At 42.0% G+C, this 23,214-nt stretch overlaps 1 protein-coding gene across 1 annotated transcript; it reads left to right on the top strand.

Annotated features, from left to right (window-relative positions):
• Positions 1-8,726: 8,726 nt before the first annotated feature.
• Positions 8,727-15,266, top strand: nrn1b (neuritin 1b). Its single transcript, XM_049012438.1, has 3 exons — positions 8,727-8,999; positions 12,339-12,483; positions 13,794-15,266. The coding sequence occupies exons 1-3, from the start codon at positions 8,945-8,947 to the stop codon at positions 14,020-14,022; spliced, it is 429 nt and encodes a 142-aa protein (XP_048868395.1). The 5' UTR covers positions 8,727-8,944; the 3' UTR covers positions 14,023-15,266.
• Positions 15,267-23,214: the final 7,948 nt, after the last annotated feature.

Here is a 23,214-nt window from a genome sequence, read left to right as displayed (position 1 = left end):
TGCATGTACGGAGCAAAAAGGAATCTTCTGCCTCCTTCTTCTCCAGTAGAATTTCAAGTTCTGAAGGCAAAAGATACGATATTAATATGCCGGTAGGTGTTTCTGTTATTTTGTTCACCCCTATAGAATATTATTCCATCCATCTATAATTGCATATCCAGTGCAAAAGTAAATGAAGATGTCTAAACAGAGATAAATGAAATTAAACCCTAACAATACAACCCTTCTCTTTGATCAGATGAGCTTGGCCTACAGGAGAATTCACTGCTCAGAGCTGTTTTTTTAACTTCCTGAGAGAGCTACTGGTCATCATACACTTTACCCCTGTGAACGTTGCACTGTTTCTAATAAAATTGCTTTGAAATAAACTTAATTGAGGAAACAAAGCAGGATAAAAAAAAGTGATTATGAAAATGTGCGAATAATGAATCTTTTGGAAAGAAAACGCTGGGATCATCTATTAATCTCATTTCAGGATGTCCCAAGATATTTACCGGCACTTTTTTAGGATTCTGTAGTTTTTTGGGGATCCAGCTGAGCACTGGAACGGAGGGAAAAAAGCGATTCCGAATATTTGCATCCAGTTGGAACTGCAGAGAGCCGTCAGGCAGAGCGGCGTCTCTGCGCAACCGTGCCTCCGAATTTGCGTTTGTGGCTTATTCAGGCTCCCATCACCCATGTGGTGTGCGGTCTCTCCTTCTGCCTGACATGCTGTGTCACAATGCCTCACAACTGTCGCTCCATGTGAGCAACACCGGCGCCACGAGGCCCACGATTGGCCAGCCACGTGTCATGTGACTGTCCTATGTATTCAGAGGACAGTTAGAGTTCTAGAACCACAAGAGGGAATCTCAGTAGCCAGTGGCTTGTTGGTGTAGGGGTGTGATTCTTGGTTTGGGTGTGCGAGGTCCTGGGTTCAAATCCCGGACGAGCCTGTTCTTTTCAGATTCTCAGCTTTGTTCTCACATCTATATTTGTGTGTATGTTTTGAAAAAGGAGATCGACATGTGATATTTGGGGAAAAAGCACATCCCGGTGTGGTTATTCTCATACTCCCACAAACGGGAAATTGAACACCATTTCGTGTTGGTGCTGGTTTTGAGGTCAGAGATGGTGTTATGAATGCTCCTGATAATGCGCGACTTTTTGTATCGACCTTTGACACATAGGCATCGCCAACCCTACGCTGCAGTATTGCGGTCCAGTGATTCCCAAATACCTGAGCTGAAGAGACACAGTACGCCGGTGGCAGCTGATTAATTAGTTAGCAGCTGGTATACATCTGCAATGTAAGCTGGTTTAATCTGCCTCGAAAGCGACCCTTCGTGCAGGTAAACGGAATGCAAAGATTTTGAACATTTCAGCAAACCCTTGGCATTGCCTTGATGAAGAAAGACATGACTGTGAGTCACATCTCGCATACTATACATGCCTCTCTATTAAGACCTGTTGTTCCTTAAAGAGGAGGGTTAGGGCTTTAAGATGACATCACATGTTTGGGGATGTGATCTTGTCATCTGCCAACATCCATCCATCCATCCACTTTCTATACCCATGTGTCTTACAAATCAAATTTTTAATAAATCTAAAAAAAAAAAAAACTCAGTAGGATATGAAGATTATTCTCCTGCGGAGAGGCTGGAAATCCTAGACGCCCGTTAAAAGCTCATTCTGCTCCCCCATATCCAGACATGGATGTTCCATCCCCCCCACCCCAATGCTCAGACTGCCAGGGCGCTATATAAGCTCAAAGAATTTAGCACCCAGGGCTTCAAAACTGAGACATAAGGCCAGCTATAACTGTAGCTTTACGCAGGGTTTGTGTTGAAAAATGGGCCATTTAAACTAGTCCCTGACCTGTCAAGTAGGCAGATTAATTTGGGAACTTGCCATTAATATTTTATTAAACCAAGAGACAGAAACTCTGCACCATTAAGGTAAAACAAAGTCGATTGTTTAAAATTCACGGGAGGACTCTCCAGTCTAATGTCACAGCGCTTTTATTCCTGTCGAGACGGTGATGGCCACACAAATCCTCTAGCAGATGTAAAATGTACTCCACATCCAGTCTGCTGTGCACAAAACCAACATCACAGAGCCCCTCCCCCCTTCCCACAATTCCCAGTAGTCAACATTGACCTCTGTGGTTGGCTTGTAGAAAGCGGTAGGGGAGGATCACAGAGATGTTGTTTTTTTATTATTAGGGGAATGGAGATGATTGTAGACATCTACTGTGTTCGGCGATTAACAGGCGTGAACAAGAAAATATCCTCAGATTTCCAGAGTCAGCATAAATTTACATTTATGAGGTTATTGTGTGCATACAGAGTGTTGCCAGGAGGGGGTGCTAGAGAGCTTCTGCAAGGGAGCTGAGAAAGGCCTGTGTGTGAAACGCCCTGTAAATGGAACGTAAACAATCGTGTAACTTTTCCTCGTTGTGTGCTCTGAGCACCCTGGCTGTCTCCCTGACTCCCTGGCTGGTGAGGCACTAGAACCCTGCTCATAGTGGAGGGGGCCGACCCCACCCCCTCAGCTGTTGAAGCAGCCTAATAGCAATGTGAGAAGAGAGCTGTGGACTTCATGAGGTTCACTTTACGGACCCAAACCACCAGCAGGACCAGATGATGCGTCATCCTGTGTTTCATGCCCATATGTCACACAACCCCCTTAGTGACAGGCCAATCAGTCACTGCCACATCACTAATTAATCCCAAATCATTAAGGAGTCAAGAAAGTCTTTAACAGATGATCCGAAGAATCTTGATGTTGACGGAGGGAGTCAATGTGTTTGGCTACAGAGGCATGTCGATGAACCAATCCTGGGTTTGTTTTTCAGTCTTTTTGTCTTTTTGCTGTCAGGGAGTAGAAGCAGAATCTACTCCATCTGTCCCTGCTTGGAGCAGCCTAATCCTTGAACGGCGTCACGCCGTCGGCCTCCAGCAGGGGTCCTCGCGATCCCGGTTCTGGAGGGATGGGTATCGCCAGACTGGGGGAATTATGTCATCCGGTTAATCAGAACGATGAGCAACTCAGTCAGGCTTTTAAGGAGCAGAATGGCAGAGGAATCAGACAGAGCGCGTTACCCTCTATCCCGATGGAGGCTGGAGGTTGATCATATGGCGAATGACATCATACTAACACATGCTTGGAAAATGTGAATGGTAGGACATAGCAGCCGTGACGTGTATCGTGAGATCACTGATACAATCACACCATTTTCACCATACCAGTGAAATCCAGCCACTGCACAGAGAGACGAACCTCCCCGACGGGGAAGGACAGTGGCTCCCTGGCATCGAGAATTAGGGCAGGGCTGCAGATTTGGGGCTGGGGGGGCTCTGGTTCCGTGTGAAGTACTAGCAGTGGCCCCCACGGCCAGACGGACACCAGGGCAGCTGAGTGGACAGAGACCTCAGGTTCAAAGTTTTCAGACGGCGGAATCACGCTCTGTGCTGTTTGCTGTGCGGTTACACTCTGTGCTGTTTGCTGTGCTGTTTGCTGTGCAGTTATGCTCTATGCTATTTGCTGTGCTGTTTGCTGTGCGGTTACGCTCTGTGCGGTTACGCTCTGTGCTGTTACGCTCTGTGCTGTTTGCTGTGCTGCTATGCTCTGTGCGTAATTAACATTAGTGACACATGCATGAATATAGGATACTGACCAATCAGCACACAGCAAGAACTCAGGGCTTAAGTGAAATCCAGGCCCTTCGAATTGAAATGGTTGAAATGGTAGTTTAGAAACTCAGCTCATAGTGTTCCTCCCGACATAGATTAGGTGGTCGGCCTAGGGGGAGGTCATGTGACCCAGCAGATGCCCCCAGTAGAGGGCGAGCTGTGTTCGTAGACTGGACTTGATCCTATTCTTGTGGGCAGGAGTACAGAGGTACATAAGAAAGGATAATTAATGTCAGATATGTAACGGGGTCAGGAGTACAAGGCCAGGATCCCAGACAGTCGTGTTTTGACAAAGAACGGCGATACTCCTGAATTTCCTCGCTCTCCGAGAGATTTAGCCGAATCAGGTCATGCATTTTTAATACACAGACTGCTATTTTTAGGGATGCATCTTGAATCTAGTTGTATTTCTTTGCTCTACACTGCACATCCAGAACGATTTCCAGTCCAAATCTGTATCGCGTGCAAAACCTCTCAGAGCCGGGACATGGTATATTACTGACCATTTATTTACTTACCAGATGTTTTTGTCTAAACTAATGTACAGGTGGAAAGCTTGGGGTCAGAGTGATGGAACAGCCAGCATCCCAGGAGCAGTGAAGGTTAAGGGTCTCACTGATGGGCCTTTTTTTTCCACATGCACAGGTGACTGAATTGTTGGTATGCCCAGAACAGGAGTGGCGATCCTGATCCATGGAGAGTCGGTGCGGGTTTTAGGGATGACCTTTCAATCAGCCAATAATAAAGCAGTGGTTCTCAACCCCAGTCCTGGGGACCCACTGTTATTGGCTGATGGAGAGGCCATCCCAAAAACACGCACCGACTCTCCATGGATCAGATTTGTCACCCCTAGCCCAGAGAGGTGGTGTGATTTCAAGATGGCCTGCTGCCTTTATTCAGTTCATAGTCCAGTATTCAAGGCCAATCACAGAGCAGCTGTTGGCCACACCTACCAGTGAATCCTCACGAGACAATGAGACCCAAAAATCTGGGCACTCATTTTGTCCGTTGATTGTAGAGACATGGAAATGGATCCTGATTACAGGGGGATTTAAGCAGGATGTCTGCAAGGTTCGAGCACTAGAATGAGGAACGGTGGAGTGTCTACCTGAACACTGTCACACATGGACGGGCTCTCCGCTATCCTCTCCATACCGAAACACCTTCATGAGAAGGTCAAACCCCCTTATCTTTCATGCATCCCTGCTGCTGGCTGAGTGATTGATGAGGGGGCATCGCATTTTGACACACTGCACTAAGCTGTCAGGCAGCCGCAGTGCAGGGACGCTGTTCAGCACTGGAGTCTCCGGGCTGCAGAGCACTGGGAGTCATCCTGAGCTCACCTGACTTTGTGTGTCATTCCGCTGTCCGTCTGGGTTTCCTCCCACAGCTGAAGAAAGCGATGGCAGTTACGAACCCCCTTCCCGTTCCCCCCACCCCCGGGGACCCTCTGCTTAACAAACTCCTCCAAACAGACACTGCGTGTATATGACTCAGATCCCAGCCCTGCAGTCCTCCATTCGCAACACTTGTATCTGACGGCAATTTACTCCGTGTGATTCGAACGCGGGTGGCGTTAAACCAGAGGTGGCGACCTCAGATCCAGAAAGTACAAATCCAGACCAGGATTTTGTTTCAACCAACCAGTTGAGTCCTCTGTGACCATGACTCTTTAGACTCAACTGGTTGGTTGAAACAAAATCCTGGTCTGGATTTGTACTCTCTAGACCTGAAATCTCCACTTCTGCCGTAAATAGTCTTCAGAGCTCATGAAAAAGAAACATAAAGAAACCCCTTTATTCTATGAGGGCACGGATCTGCACACTGGGCTCGCCACTGCGCCGCAACACCGACTAACCCAATATGATCCCAGCATGCCACACACCTGGCCACTTCCCCCTCTGGCCTGAATTTCCAAACTGCATGTTTGTCATCGATATTTCGGCCTTTAAAGCCCGAAAATTTGTGCGTGCACCCGTAATTAAAATCGGAGTCCTCCAGCTGCATGCATTCGATATTAATCCTGGGATCTCACCCAGTTGTGAGGCCAAAAAGACTGACATTAAGCATCATTTACTCGCTGGATGCGATTCCCGGGCTCACGTGCCGACAGACCGTTTAGAGGGGCCAGCATCGCAGCGAAGCGTTTAACTGCAGCCGCCTTCAAAGCGTGGCACGGGAAGGCGCGAGGCGGAGAGCCACTTTTCTGCAAAATGTCACCGGCCAGCAAGCCAGCGGGGACTCTGCAGCAAAATCCAGGGCAGACCAGAACAATTAGTTTCTGAAGTGCACTCGATAGATTCTTCGCGAGACGATAGCTGTGACGTCAATGCTAATTGGCCCAAACGAGCAGCGTCTTTGAGATACGACGGGACGCTCTGGTAGATTAATACCATGTTTTTTTTTTTTTTGCATCAGACAACAGCAACACCGGAAGCGACAAGTAAACAGGTGAGTAAACAGGGACCGCGGAGATGTTGCAGGGATCCTCCTCGGCTCTGCGGGGCTCGGCATTCAACCCTGCCATGCTTCTGCTGTGGATCTTGCTCAGCCAGGTGTCTGGATCTCCTGGTGCAAAAGTGGGTCTCGGCCCCTGCCTGGGCACTTGGGGGAAGCCTACATATCCCACCCACTGCTCTAATAGACGTTTTACCACTTGTACAAGCATGCGGCTCTGCACATCGGAATGCTTTTTTTTTTGCATCTCATCTTGCTCTTTTGTTTTTTAGAAATAAGTTTAGGGTCTGAGTGAAGGTTCAGGGGTTATCTGGCACTTCAGGAGCATTCCATGGGGGGGGGGGGGGATGGGGGGAGTTGTTACGGGCCCAATGGCAATATGACTTCCGTGTATGGGATTTGAACTGGTGACCTTCCGATCACAGGCAGACAGATCACGGAGGCCAAACCCAGGGGGCTTCACACCAGCCTCCTAACTGCAGCCATGGAATTTCGCAGCCTATCTCCAGGTATCTGACTCCACCCATATTTTCATTATGGTGATTCCTCCCAGGAGAGTCTAGCCAGTCTCCATGGGTCAACCTGGTTTAAGTCAAAGCACTCACCTGATTTTCATAACAATAATCGAATCTGGCCTAGAATGGGGCAGGGGGCTTAAAGCTAGAAAACCCCCTAAACCAAAATTATCTTTGTTAAAAAAGTACTAAATTTTTCAAGATTTTTTCCTTTGGGAAAAATATAGCCATTCATAAACCCTTCCAGGAGCTAAAACAAGTCACCCGCGAAATCACTGCCGCTTTGAATGTAGATTATAAATTATAATATGAAATAGTTCATGTATGAAACAATTAATATTCTTCACTGTTAACATTTACTAAGCATGATATCCACTGAACCACGATTCAATTAATCTGGAATTTAAAAGTATAAACCTGCAATTGCACCTAAGTCTTTAGTTTGCATTACGAACCAGCGACAGCGTGATGGACATGAATCTCTAAGGAACAGACAAAACAAGCTGTTTGAAAACCAGGACGACATATTTAGGAAGACAGAACTGCGAGCAGAGGTAATCATCCGTAATATAAATGTAAAGCAGAGTTCGTGTCAAAAATACATAATTATGTAATTTGCTGTGCGTGACTCACGGCACAGCCTTGCCAATAAGATCCTGATAAGATCGTTTCCAAAAGCATTCCTCCGGAGAGCCCCGTGGTGTGTCGTGACTAGGTAAAGTTTAAATCCTGCTGAGAGCGCTTGAAGGTAGACAGCGTGCCTTCACGGCGACGCAGTTCCCCTGCAAACACGCCCCCATGTGCAGATGCTGTTACAGCCACCCACCACGAGGGGGACACCAAGAACGAACTAAGGAATTTCACCTTTAAATCAAATCAATTACGACCAGTTCACTTGTTATGACGATCAACCAAGTCACTCCATAACCTCCTTCATAATATTTGGAAAATTGTCATCCAAAACGTAAATGTGGTTTCCGACAATTTGGTTGCGGTAATACATTATATAGGCTATTACATTTTATTACTATATATCACTTACATAGTGCTCTATATTAATTTTTCTCAGCCGTAATTTACACATTTATCTGATATTTATTCAAAAAGAATGTTGGCCTGCCTATCTAAATGGGGACCGTTCATTCATTTCTATGGGAAAACCCTAATCCCAATCACGACACCCTTAACCCTAACCCATCCCTAACCATAACCATAAGTAACCAACCAAAATACAAGACTTTTGGAACTTTTACTTTTTTGGTTGCATTCACAGATTTTTATAAAATTCATTAATCAAATGGGGACCCGAAGAAGTGTCTCGAAAAGTATGGAAGTTTCAGATTTTACCGCACTTTGGGGTACACACACATATATACATATATTTTCGATGTGATAATTAGTGCAAGTCTCCCCGCTGACATTGTGCGTAAATAATAATTACTGAAGCGAAACACCAGCATTGTGAATGAACGCGAACTTGTACTTAAAATAATTCGTGCAGCGGCCGCACTCTCATCGCCGCGCCCCACGGTCCCCTTATGGCACTTTTACGTATTGCCCGTTTTAAATGAACTGTCTGGGGACCTAATTAGCCAGCAGTTATATGTGCCCATGACTAAAAGGCAATAGTCTTCCCACTGGGGGGGGGGGCGGGGGGAGAGTCAGCTTACTCGCTGCTGTGTGAACTCTCCGTCCACATGTAGGTATACTTATGAAATGCCCGTATGGTGAAAAGATGAAAGAATCCGTCGTTAAATGTAATGTCCATCTGACTTAAGTTGACGTCAGGAAAAGGGAACAAACTTTACCTCTTTTTTTATAATTCTCCCCCCCCCCCGCCCCCCTTTTTTAATTTTCCTATTTTTATCGTGTCTGATTATCTGAACGGGTGAACATCTCCGCCTTAAGAGATAGTACTTTAGCTTCTCGCACGTTCAGGCGAGATGTGTATATCACGACAGTCCCCTTAATGGTTGTATAAGAAAAAAGGAAGACAGAGTTTGTCTTATCCAGCAAATGAGAAAAATGAAGAAAAAGGGGGCCTGTCATAGTCACTTCTACGTCACCCAAGCGATGTGGGCGTGAGGCAAAAAAAAACATCACCACCCTTCACTTAATGGGTTGCGCTACTTCTGTCTTCATCGCCTCATAGTCCGCGAGAAAAAGCGTAAAGGAAAACGAAAGGCAACCGTTGCTGCCACTGGACGCTGTGGCGATGTGTGGTGTGCAAAATCTACTCCAGTTTTTCTTTACAGCTATTTAAGATGTGCATACTCCAATGGTTTTACTAAACGTAGGATGGGATTAACTTTGACCGGCAGATATATCTCACTGTTTCTTGCTGTACAGTTGGGTGAGTATCGGACTATTTATTTTTATTATACTTAAAAATAATTGAATGTCTGTGTGTAATGTCCGTGTTACTTTTCCACTTGATTTTCGTTTAAAACGAATAATGTCAAAGACACACAAAGCATGCTACATGAAACTGCTTTTTATTCATAAGGCTTGCACAAAATATGCTTTCTGCGAAATATAATTAATATAATTAAACTCAGACGGAGTATTTTTTAAAAGAATCGATACGGGCGCTTGTGCTTCGTAACAACAGTGAATGCGCCAAACGTTACGGATCAACGTAAAATCAAATACGCTGGGTATTTGTGGACGCAGTTTCGATTTTACATTTATACGCATCTTATTTCTTTCAGTTTGACCGATAAATTGTCATATTTTGCTATCAAACTTTGTTGACTATAGTCGATGCACTGTTTTTTTGTCCTTTACGAAATTTAAGGAGAAGCACATTACGGCTATCTTAAAATACATTGCATAACGTTACAGCTGGAGACGTACACTGCGCTGGCATCTTAATAAGCTGACAGCAGCAGGCACGGATGACATAAATATTTCACACCTAGGAGTGCGAGTTATGGTAGAAATATATTTTCTCGCGAATCTGCATCGACTTGCAAACGTTGGAGCCGTTTGTGAAGCGGGTCACCGGTCATCTGTCATGAGTTTAAACACTTCAGAACGCTCAGGACCCCGGTTACTCAGTTACGCAGCAAGCCTTTGCACCAGAATAATTATCCCAGGAATCCGCAAAATAAATAAATAAATAAATCAATCACAGTATTACACGTTCTGTAGGCATATGCAGCTACATTTGTATCTTCGAATGAAAATATTACTATTTACGAAAACCATTCGTTTTGCATTGGAATATACTCACTTTTCTAACATCAAATCTCATGCTCAAAATTAGGTCAAATTTGCAATGAAACGGTAGATATTGGAATTGGAGATGTTGAGAATGTTCGGCAAATAAGAAAACGGAAATAATGCTGTTTATTATACAGATATTATATACATTTACTTTCCAATTTATTTCTACGATGGTTAGTCTATAAGCTACTGCATCTTATTGTTCGTAGGATTCCAACCCCGTTTTTCAAATTAATAGGTGCCAAAGATGCAGGTACTAAATTATAATACCTAACGGGTCTGTCTACACTTTTTCAAAAATTATGAGAAAATATCAAAATATATCTGAAAACAGAAAAGCGTAATACAGCCAATATGTATTACTAATGTAGCCTTGTTCACGCATTGCAAGCAGGAATGTATTACAAATTTGTAATACAAAATTGATGAAATGCTCCTATCTGTTTAGATTGCCGGACAAACGATATCGAATAAAAATGCGTAGAATGCCGCTCGCAGTATGGATTTACCTTATATATACAAAGGGAATTTTATGCTGGACTGATTTCCCTGACCGAATGGGTTTATTGCAGATACTTAGGCTATCCGAAGCAATTACTCCCTCCGACTTTGGTCTGGTACAAAGTCGTCTGCAGTAGTTGTGCTTCTTGGCTGTAATTTTCTCGGAATGTATTGTTTCACTCGGTATCGTTATCCTATAGCATGACACCTTGTAACACGTAGATTTTTGTACTCATATTGGTTTTTAGTGGTGTAGTGGCGCTGCTTTATTTTAACAATGTAACTACTTATTTTACATTGATTTACATTGATTGGTTCTTCGTGTCACACACACACACACACACACACACACACACACACATATATATATATATATATATATATGTATATATATATATATATGTATATGTATATATATATATATATATATATATATATATGTATATAAACCATAATTCTGTGTATGTATGTGTGTGTGTGTGTGTGTGTGTGTGTGTGTGTATATATATATATATATATATATATATATATATATATAAAATTTGCCTTTACACTTTAACACAGTGTAATTTGTTTTATTTAAAATATTTTAGATGTTCAGCATTAAGCGAAAGGACAGTAACTTTTGAAGCTACTGCTGAAATGACCTCCGCCACCCAAGTTTAAGGAAAAATCTGTACAACCATTAAAAATTATATCCCAATCCTTCTATAACTGCCAGCAATTGTTATTGTCTTTTTCGCTATAAAACTGCATGGCGCTTTCACCGCGTAGACAAAAGATGTAACCTTAATTTGAAGCAGATGATTGATCTTGTCTTTATCTTATATAATTTGTCGGGGTTTTTTTCGATCGTTGAAGTAGCAAAAATGTTTTAATATTTTTTGTTCGGGTGAACTCGATTATTATTATTATTATTGGTGTTGTTGTTCTTGTTGTTATTATCAGTACAGTACTATTTTTCTGCACTGTAGTCGGTTTACCCACGCGTAGTTGTTGCTTAATGTCCGTCTTTTTGGTCTCACAAATTGGACTGATCATTCGCGCCAGGGCGGCTCTACCTTACGTCCACTCCTATCAGCACTGATCAGGATAAATAACACGTACAAGGTTCCGCAGTTTGACTGCAGCCACTCAACCGGAGAGCTTGTCAAATTGTTACAATCTGATCAATTGACTAAATCTCCTGCTCAACGAACCGCGAACGGACGGAAGGAAAACACATGCTTCCCAATAACTGGCTCCTGCACGGAAAAAAATGTCCGGCCAAGATTAGAGAGGCAACCTTTTTTAGGTTGCATGTCCCTTGTGTGCGCCAGCCTTTGAGCTCCGCCCACAAAATAATTGAGGAGAGTCTTTCTCATGAATACGAGAGCTGCATGAAGCTACCCTCGCGCAGACATCAGCTCACACAGTGTGTATAACGGACCCTTTACCCTCTACTGTAAATTAAGTCCCACCCCACCCCCATGCACGGTAGCACAAAGAAACACACCTCCCATCTAGACTCTAGACGAATTACCTCATCTTTCTTCCGTCGTTTTCAGCTCGCGGACAATGTAACCTGCGTGGTGTTATCTCTGCAGTCACAGAGATGGGCGGATAGAACAATGCATGTAGTTTACTGCCTTCAAATCATTGTGAGAAAATACGCACTTAAATCGGCGCATATACTACAGTAATCGAATGATATATGAAAAATTTAAATCAAATTGTGCATTTCAAAAAATAATAGAATTGTAAGCATTTTATACTATATGTATCAAGTAATTCGCCTAAAGCGTGTTGATAACACAGGCCTACATTATACACTTGCATATGTGAATATAATGGCGTAAATAGTTTTACTCGTGAAGTGCCGTAATTAAAATAGGATTAGTTGATCATTACAAATTTAATTACTATTATTAACCCGCGATGTTTAACATAGCAAGTAATACATGTCTTTCCCTCTGATTTTCAGTGTATCTGCTCCAGGAGGTGGGCGCTACAGGGAAATGTGATACTGTATTTAAAGGTTTCTCAGATTGCCTGCTCAGACTGGGCGAAAGCATGGTGAACTACCCACAGGAGTTGGACGATCGAGAAAACCTAAAGACCATCTGTTCGTAAGTTGCGCTCTTCGCCCTGCAGACTTCGCTTTGTACGGCAAGGGACACGTGCACCACGACCCAGTTAACGCAGACTGGGATTGGGAGACAGATGGCACGAGACTCCGCATTAATTCGGAAGCGCCAGAACCAGCAGCGGGTGTGGGTGTTCATGCAAGGTTCACATTCACATCGCACCCATTAATTGCAACCAGATAGACCAGCCTTACAAAAAAGGGGCGGTGAGGTCAGCGTCAATTACGGGTATTGGACTACCATGGTGAAATCTCGGAGCTTTGGTGTCTCTGTCACTTATTAATGACAAATTGGAATGCCGTAGCCAAACACAATTGCATGCAGTTTAACGATCATATTTTTTTACGTTTGTATTATTTTGAATCGAACTAGTGAACAGAATTGCAAGGAAGGCGTCTGTTGAAAGTGGAATTTTATTTATGATATACAATATTTAGGTTGCCTGATAATAATTTTGTCGAGCTTTGCAAATTTGTATTTTTTTTATTAAGTCACACCTCATAAACAGAAACTGCTATCAAAAAATGTTACCGAGTTCAGTTTGCATTTTAGCGGATGAGCATGTGTTTCTGCGCATGTCTCTGCCGACAGTAGTCCGAAAATAGGTTACGACGCTGCTCAGGTGCGTCTCCTAGCCGGCATGCTGCACTACTGTGCAGGACAGAATAGATTGAAAGTGTTTGATTTCCCATGGGGAAAAAGGATTATAACAGGAAAACTGCAATGGAGGCAAACCCAAGTGTCCCTGGTGTTTCTAGCTCTCATTATTTATCGCGAATATATAAACTCCAGGAGACAGTCTCATTCACAATCAGGATGAACGGTACCGTCTAACAAACGCTCGTATTTGGTTGATAAACACAAAATAATGCATAAGACGATTCAACGTCCAGGGATGCACCTCGCAGCCCAAGTCAAAGCTGAAACACTGAAAAATGTCAAATACGGAAATATTAGGAACGTTAAAATGTGCTAAAATTAAAAGAAATGAAAGTATTTAAGTGAATAAATATTAGCAATAAAGGTAGCTATGACGATGGTTATTACAGACAGTATAGTATTTTTGCACGTTTAACTGGATATTATAATAAAAAATATTTAGTAGCCTAATGCATTCCTCTGAAATATTTAATTTAATGTTCTCATAGCCAAAATAGAGATATGCCCAACCTGTTGTTGTTCTTGTTATTATTATTATAATTATTATTATTATTATTATAGAAATCTCTGTAATAATTCCCCCAATTTGATTATTATGACATAAATATCATCGATTTTCGTGCTTTTTTCAGGTACTGGGATGACTTCCATGCTTGTGCCACCACTGCCCTTGCGGATTGCGAAGGAGGGGCCACGGAGCTGTGGGAAAAACTCAAAAGGGAATCCAGGAACCTGGAGTTCCGCGGTAGCCTGTTTGAACTGTGCGGAGGAGGCAATGGAGCGTTGGGACGTAGCGACCGCTCCGGCGTCACGATGCTTCTGACGGCACTTCTCGCTCTAGTGACATGGCTCGCTTTCTAGGAAGCAAAACAAAAAAGTTAAAATGAAATAAGAAGAGCAAAAAAGGAAAAACAACGTAATACAAAAGAGAAAAAAGACTACCAACATGAAAATAATAAGAAAAACGTTTAGCGATCAAATGTGTCCAACTGTACACTTACCTGGAGTTGTACACACCAGAAAAGCAACTTTATTCAGACGGGACGACATTCTGAAATTGAATCAAACACCGGCAGACCGTCCTCTGGGGATTCTCCGGGATCTTTGACCTGGGCTCAATTTCAACACACGTCTATTTCAGCAGCGCTTCAACAGGAATTACTACAACGACAGCATCTCACTCAAACACAACTGTGGTACCTACATCAGTTGATTCACAGGACAAGGAGTTCAGCAATATTAACTGTAGGCAAATACAAACGTATATTGCGTAGATAAATAGCATCAAAGCACAATCTGATGTCCCGGCTTATACTATGGTTAAATTTCACAAATAGCGGCCATAATTCTACTCTTAACAATACATTACAAAATGCAGAATTGCAATTAATCCCAGGTCGCCTTCTACACGATCCAGTAATAAATGTGTTTATTTATATATTTCCATTTGCCAAGTGCATCACGTCAAGCCAAGTAAAAAAAAAAAAAAAAATGGAGACCGACGAAGGATATTATTGCCGTGATCAAGTTAGACTCACGCGACCACTGTCCGAACAACGACAGCAAGGGAAATAAGGAAATGCAAAAACTGAGCACCCTAAATTATGGAAGACTGGGTAGCCTGGTATATATACATATATGATATATACACATATATGATATATATATGTGTGTGTGTGTGAAGAATGATGTGACTGTTTCCACTGCACTCCACATGGTGTTTCTGACATTCCATGCATACAGATGAAAAAAAAGAGATGTAACGTCACCACGACAACATGCAGGCTGCGAAATTAATTAGTGGAATGGAGTGAAAATTGCTAGCTTTATTTGATGTTGCCAAGGCATAGATCACGTTTCACTGTATTTTCTTTGTTCGTTTATAGAGATGTTGCATATAACCCCTAACTATTCCAAAACTAGAAAAAGATAAAGGGGATCTATCTATATATATATATATATCAAATCATTTTCAGAAAAAAACAGAGATAACTAAACCCGAAAGATTTTAAATCAGAGTACTTATTATATAGGCATCTTAAAAACCAGATTGCTACAAAGTATAAAAATATATTAAATAAATCAGTTATTGTTTGAAACTTAAATGTGTGGTTTTCTTCGGGGGGTCTACAGGCAGATCGAGAGTTCGGTTCGGTCCATCCGAGACTAAAGTTGAAGTCATTCTAACTGGGTCATGCACGCGGGACGGTTATTAGTCATTTAAATGGTCTATAGGCATAATGGACTCGGTTTACTTTTTTTTTGTTTGATATATCGGTTGTGTTTCATAGTTAGATGTTTCGAAATACTGGCAATTATCTTTAATTTCCTACATGTAAAACTGATATTTGGAGTGGAATGTGTGAAAAAGAGAAAAAAAACGAATGATAGTTTTATAAAAGGAAATACAACTTGTTTTCATAATTAATAAGACATTTGTGATTGAGTGGCCGATGCCCCCCTCCCTCGGGGTTGGCAGAAAGTCAATTTCAGTCAACGACCTATTTTTAGCACAGACTCTGTGGTTTTGTTAGCTTACATTTTAAATGACTGCCATTTAAAAATGTCTTGTACTGATTTACTAATTTAACTTCAGCCCCAGCGTTTGATGCAAGAAACAAAAATGCCACGTGACTGCGAAATTAAAATATATAAATGATATATAAAATTTTATAATAACCAACAGCATGTTGTTCAATATAAATAGACGGTTATTGTTAAAATTTCGAATCTGTAAAATCTCCGAGCAATCCAGCTACATTTCGTTTGTTGGCGTAACAATTACACTACAAAAAATAATCAATATGTCTAATGTGTGTTAGTAACGTGTAAGACTAAATGTATTTGAAACTGGTGTTTCGCATTTTGTAACTGAAATAGTATTTTGGGTTTTAAAAATGATTATTCGCAGATAGCTATTTTCTGTCCTTCGTTAATGTAATTTATACTCAGGCCCGTGTTGATTTTAACTGCATAGAAACCGTACATCTATTCCATTATACGTTGAAAATGACAAAATATTTTAGTAGGCTTAAGACTTGAGACATGAAATTGTTGGCTTTCCATTGACGTTTAGAAGTTTACTGGACGGTAGCTCTGAAAGCGCAAGGTTAAATGCCAAAAACCATAAATATCGAATTAATAAAAAAAAAATCGTTTGTAATCGCATTTTGTTAGCACCATGCCCCTCGTGTTTTACCCATTTTCTCTTAAAAAAGATATCAAGGTGGCTTGCTATTTTATGATTCAGGCTTTTACATTTATCAACGTACACAATTTTGCAGGCAAAAGAGCTCGTAGCATAAACCAGAAAAGAAATCTCGTTAACTTTCCTTTGCTATAAAATAGTAATAAATAACCTAGACATTTAATAAATTACTCATGAATTACTTATATACAATAACCACAAGAGTGAATTACAGTTTTACCCTCTAGCTTACCCGGAGTTGAGTTTGAAGTAAAAATTGACAGATTCAATTTTCCATTAATTTAGGTGAAACCAAACGAAATATAAAGTATGAAAACAGTTACATATGCACCTGCAAAATAAAATGCATTTGAATACATCGTAGTCATTGCACACATTGCAAACTTGTTCAAATTATAAATGGTTTCAAGGTTTATTTTGCAAACATACAATAATGGCCCATAGTTCTATAGACGGACAAAAATATCTTGTATTTAAGCGCTCAGAGAGCCGTCCCGAAAGATGTAAAGCGCCGTATTATTAGTACAAGAGATAATTATCCACTGCCTTGTGCCCATTGCTTCCGGGATAGGCTCCGGTCCCTCCGCGACCCAGTAGGATAAGCGGTTTGGAAAATGGATGGATGGATGGATAATTATCCAATTAACTAGTCAGTAATTTGTTTCTATCACGTGACTTCTCACGCTTTGATTTAATGATTTTAAATAGCGCGTCTTATTCTTCTCTAGCGATAACTCACATCATCCCTGGAACGCTTGTAAGGAGGCCTGAAAACGCGTAAAAACACGGGAGACAAAGTCTCAAAATTATTAGGTGCACGTTGTCAAAGCCCTTGTCTGGATGGACGAACTTCTCCCCCTTATCGTTCCGATACTCCCGTCATTTGAAAAAAGGACTTAAATCCGCACCCCCTGCAACCCAAGACGAGTAAACGGCATAAAACATTTTTGGATAAAAATGGATAAAAACAAACGATTAACCGAGAAACTGTCATTATCTATAATATACACTTAAAACAAAGCAGAATCCGTAAAACCCACCTGGTCATTCAAGTTGCTAATTTTATTGTTCTGCAAAAAAAAAAAAAAAAATCAATGCTTCAAGGTTATTGTTCTCTCTGTGGTTTTGTATTTTTCATGAGTCGAGGCAGCAGTTTACTTGCAGAAACATTTACCACGCATGCTGTTTTCTTCTGGGTGTATAAAGGACATGGCACTTGTGGTAAAAATCCTTCTGTGTTTCAGTAGGTAGGAAAATGGCCTGTTCTCACACAGTTGATGCCTGTGATATGTACATCCAGGTCAAACAAACAGGGCATGTGCACACATACATGTGGATGACTGGACTATGATACTATGATGCCTTTTTATTTACATATCAATGTATTCCTTTTCTTGAATTATTTATGCTTCATATTTTTTTTCTGCCAATGAACCTGTCAGTCCTCATTATTCAGGCGATGCATTCTGGAGACATTTTTACTGGTTATAGAACTGGAGAATAACACCACAAGCCCAGACATGCTCTAGGACACCTTGCCAGTCTACGGTTTGGCACTGACCTGCGGGAACAATGGTCTCCAGACAAATCCCATTGTTTGTGTGGATGGGGGGGGGGGGGGGTCATCAGATCAGGTATGCATACATTTGCACATAAAAGTCCAGTAGCGAATAATTAATGTCTCCGCAAGATGGTGTCCCCTCATTCACACCTACGCAGATTTGTCCTCTTCCAGCCCGCACAGCTAATTTTCTGAAGCTACAAACGACCAGCAGCTTTGAAATAGGACAGCAGCCACCACAAATGTCCATACCGGTGCATCGTGAGATACGTACCCTGTTTTTTTTTTACGTTGTAGCATTCCGTTCAGAATGATGCAGGGTGCAGTAGGACTCGCAGGAATATTCTGACTTCACGTTGACCTATATCTTCCGATCAAGCAAAACAGACACAGTTTAAGATGTAAGGAAAATGCCGCTGTGATTTTTTTTCATCCGAACAGCACTGTGCCATACTGCGTTCATACCACACAGATGACGGAACGTGTTCAGTGGCAGAGGGAGGGGAGTGTTTCAGGCTCTCCCTGGCAGAACCTGAAGTTGGGTGCTCTTAGATTACTGATAGTTATAATACGGCTGCAAATGGCACTGCAAAACCCTGGTGGCTCCCAGTGCGATTTGCAGAGCCGGTGTTACACTGCAGAAGCATTAATAATGTAGGCTTTCAGGGTATTTTTATATCTCTGCCTGAATTTCAGGCATCGCTTGGAGAGGGAGAGGGCCGGCGTTCCACACCAGGGCTGGCCGAGAGCCACAAACAATAGCATCGATAACGCTTTCCACAAACAGCCCGGAAAACAAATTTAGAAACATATTTTTGATGTTGGGCGTGACACTTTGTAGCAAGCAGAATTCTGGTCCATATATATTTCTGGTCCAGTGTAACGTCAGCTGGACTGAATGGTGCCGCTGCAGTAAATTAGACGTTAGCTAGCAAATCGCAGGGTGATACGTGGTTATTGTAGCACAAACTTAGGTGCTTTCTTCAACCCATGTGCAAAACCTGAGGGACAGAAGCACAAAACAGAACCGGCTCACATTACATTGTAGCATTTATTTGCTTATTATAAGCAAAATTGACAAAAAATATGGAATGTGCAATAAACTGTGATGGCTGTTTATTCCAAAATGGCAAAAGTACAATAAAAATAGACAACAGTTGGCTGTAATAATACCAGAGTGGTGTTCTTTATAGTATGGAAATAACTTACAAAATCAGCACTCAGACTGTGCATTGGCACTATTAAGGCATTCCTGAGCAGTATGTTAAAGCCAATGAGATTATCCGTAGGAAACTGGGAGCTACTGCAATTTGTGATGTTCTCCAGTATTTATAAAGTTTCGAATCACAGGAGGAACTGTGAAGGAGCCGGAATGAAGCTCTCCACCCTGTTATTGGGAGTTTTACTTACACAAGAATGTTCTGAGGGCTGAAAGAAAAGCGATTAGTTCAGAGAGAAAACCAATCAGATGGTGGAGGAGGTGGGTCCAAGCAACTAGAGGAGGCAGGACCAACCAATCAGTTGTCTTGCTTCTACCTCCCCTAGTAACTTGGACTCACCACTGCCACAATCAGATTGGTTATCTCTCCAAATCAGTCATTTTTCTCTATTCCCTCAGCACATTTTTGTGTAGGTAAAACTCCCATGACCTCCACCCTGCATGTCTCCTGACACAGGGGGGGGGGGGGGGGGCACTGAGGATGACTGACTAGATGAAGAACCATGAGAACCAGCATACACTATAAACATGGCTCTGAAATCCCACACTGCAAATATCGCTTATAAAAATCTGTTATTTTCTTAGCCCAGTGCATAATTTTCTGTGTGTGATAAACTCTGTACATTGATAGTTGTTATAAAGCTTACATGATATCTCCTACAACAGGAGCCGGAGCAACCATCTTGCTACTCTCTCCTGATGCATTGCTTTAAATGAATCATAATTTGCATTTTTATCATAATTTTCTTTGACTTCCTGGCAGAGGCGGTGAAATGTATCTTCCATCAACTCGCGTCTGTTCAGCCGATACGACCGCGGAATGTTCTTTAGGGTAAATTGGCATCTTCCTGGCTTTCAACTTGTTATCCCCCGTTAAGTGATCACCTCGCCTTCCTTGAAAGCATCTAGAGGGTCATCAGGGGAAGCGGTTCACGGTTTGACGGCGCAGCAGGCCGGACTGTTAGCGCGTATCTAAATGCTGTAAATTCACGTGCAAAAATGAGGCGTAACCCAATAATGAGGCACAACCCCACCAATCGAAGATGCAGAACCCATACTAGTTGCCATAGCTATTGCCAAGAAAACACTCCTGTTAAACTGGAAAACCAGACACACAGTAAATATCACACAATGGTTAAACCTACTCAAAGAATACATATCCATGGAACTTATTACCCTACAGCACCAAACCCAAAACTTCAAAAACGTTTGAGGCTCGTTGGCCACCGTACTGGACTTTTCTGTCAACTAAACCCATGGAAAGACGCACATAATTACACTCACACCCGCACAGACACACACATTGTCACTACAACTCCTCAATGCAGTCATACCCCAATTGTTGCACGTCATAAGCTCTCACGACGTCACAGAAAACCCCTAAATTTCCCAGAGAGCGTCTGGCTTTGCTTCTCCCTGTCCTTCGTCTTGTGTGTCTATGTCAATCTATTTGCTCTTACAATGTCATGTCTTGTCTGTCTTACCTCCCATGTCATACTTGTCCATCCGTGCATGGTATTGTCATAATGGGGGGTGGGCAGGGGTGGGGGCAGGGGTGGGCTGTTTTTGGAGTGACTTCACTAAATGTGTTGATCTGTTGTTCAGTTAATTAAAAATAAAGTTGTCCTCTGAAGGGGGGTGGTGGTGGTGGTTGGGCATTAAAAAAAAAAAATAAGGCCTCACCTTTAAGCCACAGATCCCTTAAAGGAAGGACTGAAACACCTCTATGAGCTGAGGTCTCATATAGACACACATCTGCCTGCAAAGAACTACAAATAAGAAATAACTATTGATTCATTCTATGGGAGAGACATGAACGAATGCATACAAAATTCAAACATGATGCCCGCCGTTATATCCTAAAAACCGTATGTTAAATTAGCGGTGACATGATTTGTGTAACACCTGACCGCCGCCGTCTCGAGATACACAATATCGGATTAAGGAAGTGCACTTGGATTTCAGGGGCCTGCCGGTTCCTGAGTGAAGTTCAGCCTGTCGATAAACAATAAGCGAGGGCTTTGGGGAAAAGCCCAACAGCCAGCGGACCCGTCATATTGTGGAAAAGAAGTGGCATAAATACGAAAGAAACACAAGTGACACAAGCAGCGTCTACAGAAATAGCACTGGAATGATACATATCGCTTAAAACACGATTCCCATGTAGTTTCATTATCAAGGAAATCTAGGGATGACCTAAAAGGCTGAGTTTTGACGTTTGCGTTAAAGGGCGCTAAAGTCACACTGCAGAAAAGACCACCAAGCCATGACAAATTTAGGTGAGGTAGCGGAACATATTGAATATTAAAATCTGTAGTTCAAAACATTTTTGAACAGTGCAGTCTGAAGCGTGATTCCCCCTCCGCAGTCCCAAGTTAGGAAAAAATCACAGACAAGATTTTGCTCATGGAACCTCTAAAGACCAGAGGTGTCCTTCACCATTAATCCTGAATGTAGCACATTCCTAGAATATCAGGTAATTGGCTCATTAACACCATCATGTGTCTGATTCCTCCCAACACATCTGATGATCGAGGTCGACTTCAATCAAAGCGTCAACTTCTTTAACCTTCAGGATGTCCTTAAATTTAAGAAGATCTAAGAAATCAACATGGAATCGGGTTTGGAATAAATCAACATATGATATAAAAATTCCCCAATAAAGTTACATTTTCAAGGACGTTAGCCAATTCTTTAATTATTGCATGGGGTTCACAGCAAGATGTTCCTAGGTTTTGGCCTTAATTTGTGTTGTGCACAACAGTATCTGTTCCAGACTTAAAGAGGTGAGTAACAGTTTTAAAGGTGACCATGGTGTAAGTATCGTTAAGGCTGATTGCATCAAGCCATGATAACATTCTGAGAAAATCCAAAAGCAAATTTTGCAAACTCACTCAGTCCATTCTTGGTCGTTTTTGAGATGAGACCACCAGTGGTCTAAAGGCAGGCTTCCTCGTAATATGTTACAGCATTGGGAACCAAAATCACTAAGTCCTCATGTAATCCAACAAAGAACTTTCACTCAGTTTTCAAAACTCACTAAGTCCACAGACATTTTCTCGGAAACATGTCCTGTGGACTGAGTGGGTTTTGGAAGTTTGCTCTTCAGTTAGTGTGTACCTAATATTTCCCATAGATAAACTGAGCATTTTGGGAGACTTATCTGAAATACTGAAAGGTTCCTATGCAGAAACTGGAAACCACAGAAACTCATGATGCTCAACTCATCATTCAGAGAAAAGCAGTTCAATCCCTCATTCTGATTCAATTGCCCTACCTATATACAGTCTACAGGCAACGAAACCACATCTTGTCTAATGCTACTTCAGCGCTACTTCAAGCTAAACAAGGCTTGGTCGCCTGTTCACTCTTGACCACCCGATCCGAACACGGCTCAAGTCTTCCCTAGCTCCCCCGCTAAGACGCCACTGAGTCGCCGTGCCGTACCGTGCCGTAACGTGCCGTAGAGGCCAAGCCGGCAATTTGCACTTCCATCTGTGGAAACAGCCTGCTAATTGTTGTTGTTCCTCGGCTTTCGCGTTCATGTCTTCCCAATTAAATGCATAAAATGTATCAGGGTGCCACATGGAATATCCACCTTAGCATCCAGGCTACGCTACTCGACAACACATTAGCCATAAAAAAAAAAATTAAACGTGAGAGAAATTGCTTAACTGAAGATATTAGCATGTACTGCCTAGACTTGATTTCAGAGTGAAGTACAATAACCACAAAAACAACTCTCTGTGGGTTATGTATTTCGTGAAAATTATGGTAACAGTTTTCTCATCTGAGATCCAGCTGTGCGCCTGATTTCGTTTGAGTTCAGAAACAAACTTCGTATCAAGATAATTGAAAGTCCGTGCAACAGTATAAGGACCGATATTATTCCTGTCTAGTACTGTGAGTCCTAGAGCAAATTGCCCAAAGATCATTGTAATAAACACACCATTAACGAAAGAGTGCCAGGCTACTTCATATGTTATCACAAATTAAAAAAAAATTAACTTGAAAGGAAGATTTGATGTTGTATTGCTTTGCAGGCTTGAATTTATCAGTGAGTTT

The sequence above is a fragment of the Brienomyrus brachyistius genome, chromosome 4, assembly GCF_023856365.1.
Source record: "Brienomyrus brachyistius isolate T26 chromosome 4, BBRACH_0.4, whole genome shotgun sequence".
Taxonomy (NCBI): Eukaryota; Metazoa; Chordata; class Actinopteri; order Osteoglossiformes; family Mormyridae; genus Brienomyrus; species Brienomyrus brachyistius.
This window is presented reverse-complemented; position numbering and strand designations above follow the sequence as displayed.

Excerpts from the sequence above, each read along its gene's own strand:
- nrn1b (XM_049012438.1), top strand. The coding sequence starts at position 8,945 with ATGGGATTAACTTTGACCGGCAGATATATCTCACTGTTTCTTGCTGTA. Across the intron at positions 9,000-12,338 it reads GTTTCTTGCTGTACAGTTGG|TGTATCTGCTCCAGGAGGTG; the intron begins GTGAGTATCGGA and ends TCTGATTTTCAG. Across the intron at positions 12,484-13,793 it reads AACCTAAAGACCATCTGTTC|GTACTGGGATGACTTCCATG; the intron begins GTAAGTTGCGCT and ends TGCTTTTTTCAG.